The sequence below is a fragment of the Portunus trituberculatus genome, chromosome 46, assembly GCF_017591435.1.
Source record: "Portunus trituberculatus isolate SZX2019 chromosome 46, ASM1759143v1, whole genome shotgun sequence".
Taxonomy (NCBI): domain Eukaryota; kingdom Metazoa; phylum Arthropoda; class Malacostraca; order Decapoda; family Portunidae; genus Portunus; species Portunus trituberculatus.
The window spans coordinates 31,128,002-31,135,534 of record NC_059300.1 but is presented as its reverse complement, the minus strand read 5'-3'; the positions used below and the strand labels follow the sequence as shown (position 1 = coordinate 31,135,534).

At 37.3% G+C, this 7,533-nt stretch overlaps 1 protein-coding gene across 1 annotated transcript; it reads right to left on the bottom strand.

The window, feature by feature from the left end:
• Positions 1-1,101: 1,101 nt before the first annotated feature.
• Positions 1,102-6,186, bottom strand: LOC123520186 (protein cornichon-like). Its single transcript, XM_045282222.1, has 5 exons — positions 6,034-6,186; positions 4,822-4,890; positions 3,771-3,883; positions 3,449-3,592; positions 1,102-2,823 (listed from the first exon to the last, which is right to left on the bottom strand). The coding sequence occupies exons 1-5, from the start codon at positions 6,112-6,114 to the stop codon at positions 2,793-2,795; spliced, it is 438 nt and encodes a 145-aa protein (XP_045138157.1). The 5' UTR covers positions 6,115-6,186; the 3' UTR covers positions 1,102-2,792.
• Between the last annotated feature and the right edge of the window lie 1,347 nt (positions 6,187-7,533).

The window sequence follows — 7,533 nt, the reverse complement described above, 5'->3', positions numbered from 1 at the left end:
CCCAAGCTCATCTTGAGTGTAACCACCTAGAACCTGTAGGTAACTTTAAATCACTCGACAAATGGTAATGCTTTGACGAATTGAAAATATTTTTAATAAAAATGTGACCAAAAAGTATTATTCACATAAGCAGAATAGACTTCCACCACACTTGGAAACTTCTTGTAATCTACAAAACAAACAAAAAAATTACAGCTTTAAACAAGCCAGGCAGTGATGAATGAAATGTTAATACAGGGATAAAGGCAATGGACTTCATGAAGGCACAATGGCAGAAGTAGCAGAAGACAGACCATTGAAGGGAAGGTGACAGTTTTGATAATAATAATAACAACAATAATAATAATAATGATAATAATAACAATAATAATAACAAATACAGTATGTATATACTGTACTTTTCAATGGAACTACAGAGCCCTCAGATTAACCAATCATAAAAGTGGCTGAGGCTCTTGTAAAGAGGTAACAAATGCATTTATGCACCTCCAAAAGAAGTCTCTTCAGGAGAGAAAAAAAAAAAAAAATCTGAAAAATCTAATATACTGGCTGCTTATTTTATTCTATTCTAATATTATTATTATCATTGCATATTTATTTTATTCCTTTTATTCTGATATCATTATTATATGCTGCTGTGGTGCAGTGGGACGGCACACGCTTTGTGGGCCCCAGGGTTCTCAAGCAGACAGGTTCGAATCCTGGCCATGGTCCGAGGTTAGGATGGGCATCCACTCACAGTAATGGTTTCCAAATGCCAAAACCAAAAGTCCTCCTGACTCCTCTGTCAGGAGGCACCATCCTAGCCCTAATATAATAGGTAAACCAGACGAAAAAAAAAAAAATAAATAAATAAATAAATATTATTGTGTGTGTGTATGTGTGTGAGATATTATGAGCATATATTGGTGAATTTTCTGCCTTATCATTATTAATGGACTTTGGGATTGAACTAGCCTGAAAAATTGCTTTGAGTATCTGTACCATACTGTTCCGAGTATTTTAGAAAATACGACGTAATTCAGATGGAAGACGAAGAATCAAGATTGGAAACGAACATATATGAACAAAATAGGTGACAATCTGCAGAAACAAGGTTAGTCAGTGTTTGATAGCTTTATATTAGTATCTTCAACACACTCCATGGGGTAGTATTACTGCTTCAAGAGTATGGCATTGGTTGCACAAACTTATCTGAAAATATTTTACAATTTCACTGAATAATTGTGCTCATTACTTCTTTCCTTTATCTTAACAGAAGTAATGCATTCACAAAAGATACTTTGACTGCCCAATAATAACACTAAAAAAACTTAGTATACGTAGTTCAAGTATGATCTCAGATTCATGATGGAAATGGATTGCAAATTGAGAACAAGTATTGTTTTATTACCAGTGTTATTTGTGACACACTGTAACACATCATTTCCCAACACAGCAGAATACACCCAGCCCTGATGGCACTCCACAGTTTGAAGTCCTAGTGAAACACAACATAATGATAACCAAAGGTAGAAAATAACAAAAGAACAAACCATACAAAGTACAAACACAATATAGACTGATAAAGAAAAGATAATTAAGTAAGGTTCATAAACTGGTATGCTGGGTTCATATATTTAGGGACGTCATATCTGCCTTTGATTACAAACTCAGAATCTGAGAAATCTTGAACCTTATTTTTCACTATGCAAGACTGATCATGGACATCAAAACAAATCATTGTTCACTGGCTAAATTATAAAACTGGCAAAGGCACAGGTAAGTACACATACAATGACACAATCATTCACACACACACACACACACACACACACACACACACACACACACACACACACACACACACACACACACACACACCATACATTTACAACCATGGCAGTGCTGATAAGGAATCTCTCCCAAGCAACTCTGCAACAAGTCTATCTTAATTTTACTTATAACTCATTCCCTCCTATGCAGCCAAATTATATCCTGGTGTCTATGCACAATTTCACCATAAAACTTTAAACCTGCCAACCAACACAAGAACTATCTTCTCTCCACTCACATGGACTATTTGTGCTGTGTTAGACTTGAGTGGTAACTACATCCACCTGAATACAGTACATAATTAAACACCTGTGCATTCCTAGGTACACTTCAACTGTAATACCTGGTGCATAAAAAACAAGTGGTGAAAATACCTCTTTTGTTGGCAGCAAGACCTCTGGCATAATGTCTTTGGTGACACAAAAGTTGTTCCTGGTTTACAATGACTACTCTGGAAGGTGTCGGGAAGTGACTCATAACAGGCATTGTTACCTTCACATTACCATGCACCTGATCTCACCTGACCTCAACCTGTGTCTAATAAATCACTCGATGGGTATTGTCCACAACAGACCACATCATTCCAAGTAAAGTAATGCAAAAAATGTATTGATAATATTCTTATAATATAGTATTATCCAGGCAGTAGGAAATGTATACCTTTGATTAATCATAATACAGCCAAAGATCTCAAATAATTCTCATAATATGCCTTACAAAATGCTGAATTCAATATCACATACATAATACACAACTGATCCTATGGAGAGGGAAGAGAGAGAGAGAGAGAGAAAAAAAAATATATAAATATAAATAAAAAAGAAGAAAAAAAAAAAAAATTGGAAGCAAAAATCTTGACATGGTGGCATGAGTGAAGTTTCATGTACAGTAGTTGACTGTTTTCACACTGATGCAGCTACAGCAAAGCGTCAACAGGTGCCTTCACATTCACGATGGATACACTTCTTCCAATAAGCTTATGCTCCTGAGATCAGTGAAACAATCATTCTGTGGAACAACAAACACATTAATATCCTCTTACTTGGCTGAGAGAAAGAAAAAAATATGAGATGGACTGAAGGAAAGTTCTAAAAACCAGATACTAAATGTAATTTGACAGACAAGCTGTAGTTAATCTTTCTGCTTGGCAAATTACTAATGGGTAAGTAGTATTCCAGCCTTTGTTCACTTTGCTGAACATTATAATAATATGTACAAAAACCAGGCTCACTTACTCAACCAGGTGGTGCATAAAGGCTGCTAATGAGTCTGACAGAGTAACATGTTCACTTGATTAACTTCACAATGTTAAAGAACAAACATAAAGCTTCAGGCACATACAAGTAATAGTTGCATTACTTGATCACTTCCATCAGTGGCATCTTTCTCCACTAAACTTTAAACCTACTCCATGAAACCATTAATATTGAAAAAAAAAACTTAATCTTTACTTTTCTCTCCCTGAACATTTGCACAATGGTGGGCCTCCAAATGAGAGTAGAGACTGCACACTGCAATGTATCACCTCTGCAACCAATTATGAATAGGCTATAGTGCTAAAGAGCTTAGTGCTTGAAGGGCAATCAAACCAGTGCAAGAATTAATGCATGAAATACCAAAACAATAAACTTACCCATACAGATAGTAGAAAAATGCCAGGAGATAGAATGCCAGCTTGACCCAACCCTCCCGCTGACACTGACTCAACACTTCATGGTTCATGATGCTGGTGGGGTCGTACAGCCCAGGTCCACTCATCACTGGCCGGGTGCGGTATCTGCTCAGCAAATAGGTGCATCACTACCAATACTATTATTGGTCACTCTTTATTATTATCATTGTTATTGAAAATCTGAGAATGGACATCAAGGAAAACTCATAAATAAATAGAAACCAACAGAATTTGTACGTAATATGGCAAGCAAAACAGCACAAAACATTTATAGCGACAATACCTTTGAATGTGGTAGAGGATGAGTGGCAGGTTCAGCAGCAATGAAAACCATTCTCCCGCTACCAGGAACAGTAAATTGAAGAAGAGGTGCAAAGCATACTCAGGTAATACCAGCTGTCATAAGAAACACAAATGTTAATTGACTACTAGAGGAAGAGTTCCACTTAATACTGTTCTTCCTGTCATTTCCTAAAAAGTAGGCAATCTTACATTTAATAATTCTTATCAACCTTCTTCCTAATATCACTTAGAACTCTGAAATTAATGTATTCTTCCTATCTTTTGTAGGTACTTTTGCTCTTAAATACTCATATACATGTACTATATACTAATTACAACAGTGACCTCCGAAATGAAACTGAGATGTGTGCATATATATATATATATATATATATATATATATATATATATATATATATATATATATATATATATATATATATATATATAAATCTACATATCATCCTTAAATATTTAATACTATTGGTTCTCACATAGATCACTGTTACTATCAAAGACTAAACAACAATAGAAGAATGAAGTCATAAATGGTTATATACAAAAGATTCAGGAAGAAAATGTAGTTATCTACAAAATATGGAGAGAATGCACACTGAAACTTGCTTATGAATAAGACAGAAATCTAAATCAAAGTGAAGCTGCTAGAAAATGAGAGAGAGAGAGAGAGAGAGAGAGAGAGAGAGAGAGAGAGAGAGAGAGAGAGAGAGAGAGAGAGAGAGAGAGAGAGAGAGAGAGAGAGAGAGAGAGAGAGAGAGAACTATAAATTGTGCCAATTAGAAATTTTAATCCAGTGACTGGTGTCACATGAAAAGTTTTCAGTTTCTCAATATAATGAATAATATGGGAGCACTTACAGTATATAGGCATCATAAGAATTCTAAGCAAAAAATAAGCTTTAATTCCTTCTAAGTAGTGCTTCCCTCATACTGGATGATGATGATGATGATGATGATGATGATGATGATGAAAACTGGTTAAGGTGATGGTTTTAACAATGAACACCTGCACCCATGGCTGTCAGCACCACTCACCGGGTTGAGACTGTTGCACTGGTCAATTGGATTTTTGTAGTCTGTCTTCAGTTCATCAAATGCAATTATCTGAAATATACAGCAACTAAACAAAGAGAAATTGGAGGAAAAATGGAAGATATACATATAATCACTTATGCCTAACACAATATATTGGTATCCACATATCATCCTATCAACTGCAGAAACCAATAGAAATTTAAGTAACAATAGTAACAATTACATAATCATATGGCTCTCATTATGAAACCACCCATCACAACACTCACAATGCACACCATCACTTTCCCAAAAACTCGGAAAAGGAAGTTCATGTAACACACAAGCATGAGACTCCCATGTCATGAAGGCAGCCTGGTGATGTTGCTACAAACACAAAAAAAAAATTGTAGCTCACATCAGTAAGGCTAGAGATATCCTTTTAGAGGTTCCTCACTAGGTTAATTTCATAGCAAGGGGTGGGGATCCATGGTAGACACAGACCTCCTGGCTAGGTTAGATTAGTGAAATAGTCTTCAAAAGTTAGCTACCAAAATTTCTTACACATATTCCATAAACATAGGAGAATTTCCTTAGAGTTTTGAATGGCCATAATTAACTTATTACCCTTTTGTTTTTCACTGTCCAACATCAGAGTATAGTCACCCAACAGGCTTGTGTGAAGTTAGCACCACAAATTCTGCTTACCTCACAGAGGTAAGGTTTGCTATATGTGGCTTGAAGTACAGTTTGGTCCGCTCTGATATCAGTGAATTAGTTCAAGTCTGTAGTGTGACCTAATATCTTATTTTCTAAAACCTATTATTCATCTTATTGATATTTCTTGGTGTTATTTTATGGGATAACGCCATAGTGACTTGAAAATAATACACACACTTGTGAGAGTTCCTTAACATGGGTGAAGGGAACTTAATACACACTACACAGTGCGGGGACCAGGAGGGCAGAGTCGTGTTACTACCTGTCATTTGCCAACCCCCATTACTATCCACACATAATACCCTCAATGTATCTTTGTTACTAGCATTGTTGCCTGTCATTAATAACCCTTTGCTTTTTAGTTTTTATTCTAGTAATCCTACTATGACTGGTTGTTCCCCGGCAACGTCAGGAAGAACGCACCGACAACTCTCACACACCCACATAAACACACACCTCTCCCCCTGTTATGCTGACCATCTCTTACTCCCGAACACATAGAACACTACTTACGTGGAAAATGGCAAAGAAGATGAGGAAGGCATCAACAATCAGTGCCACAATATATGACAAAGCAGCAAAAGTGAACGCCATGTTTATGTGTGGCGAGTGTTCGTTGCGGTGCGGCAAAACTCACGCCTCACCAACGGAGCCTTGCAACTCACCACTCGCCACAAGCTACGGTAGCTGCTGGTACTTGTTTCCTTGAATCAACATTTCACTGAGGCGCTGTTGGATGATAAAATGTAGCTGCTTAATTTGGTTATTTCTGCTATCATGTTTGAGTTACAGAGAATATTTTGTTTGAAAGAGCACTGAACATGCTGCATGCATGTTACATATAGCGATATTGTAATATTGTAATATCGTTATTTAGGTACCGGTAGCTACATATATTAAACTATAGCTGTGATTCTGTTGATTAGTGTTTCTGTAAAACGCTAAGGTTACTTAAACACTGTACGTATTTCTTAAATGTTTCTATTTAGGTAGGTAAAATCAAGCTTTGCCATTTATAGCCAACAGGGGCCTGCGGGGCTGGCATTCCAGTCTAAAGAATGTTCTATATATTTGTCATACGGTCCTTTATTTATTTTTATTTATCTATTTATTTATTATTTTTTTTACGTAGGGAAGAGGACCAGCCAAGGGCAAAGAAAAGAAAGTTAGAAAAAAAGCCCACTTGAGCGCTGGCTCTCCAAAGAGTAGAAAAAGTGCCAAAACCGTCAGCCAGAATTAGGGGAGCAAATGCCTCGATACCTCCCTCTTAAAAGAAGACAAGTTGTAGTAATTTGGAAATACAGATGCAGGGAGGGAGTTCCAGAGTTTACCAGTGAAAGGGATGAATGATTGAGCGTAATGATTAACTCTTGCATTAGAGAGTTGGACAGAATAGGGATGAGAGAGGAAGAAGAAAGCCTTGTGCAGCGTGGCCGCAGGAGGAGGGGAGGCATGCAGTTAGCAAGATCAGTAGAACAGTTACCATGAAAATAGCGATAAAATATAGAAAGGGATGCAACATTTCGGCGGTGAGAAAGAGAGTGAAGACAGTTAGTCAGAGGAGGGAGTTGATGAGACGAAGAGCTTTCGATTCCACCCTATCAAGCAAAGCTGTGTGACTGGAACCCCCAAACATGCGAAGAGTACTCCATACAGGGACGGATAAGGCCCTTATACAGAGTAAGCAGTTGGAGGGCGAGAAAAACTGGCGGAGACGCCTCAGAACACCTAACTTCATAGAAGCTGTTTTAGCAAGAGATGAGATGTGAAGTTTCCAGTTAAGATTATGAGCAAAGGACAGACCGAGGATATTCATTGTGGAAGAGGAGACAGTTGAGTGTCATTGAAGAAGAGGGATAGTTGTCTGGAAGGTTGTGTCGAGTTGATAGATGGAGGAATTGAGTTTTGAGGCATTGAAAACTACTAGATTTTCTCTGCCCCAATCGGAAATTTTAGAAAGATCGGAAGTCAGGCGTTCCGTGGCGTCCCCGCGTGATCTGTTAATTTCCTGAA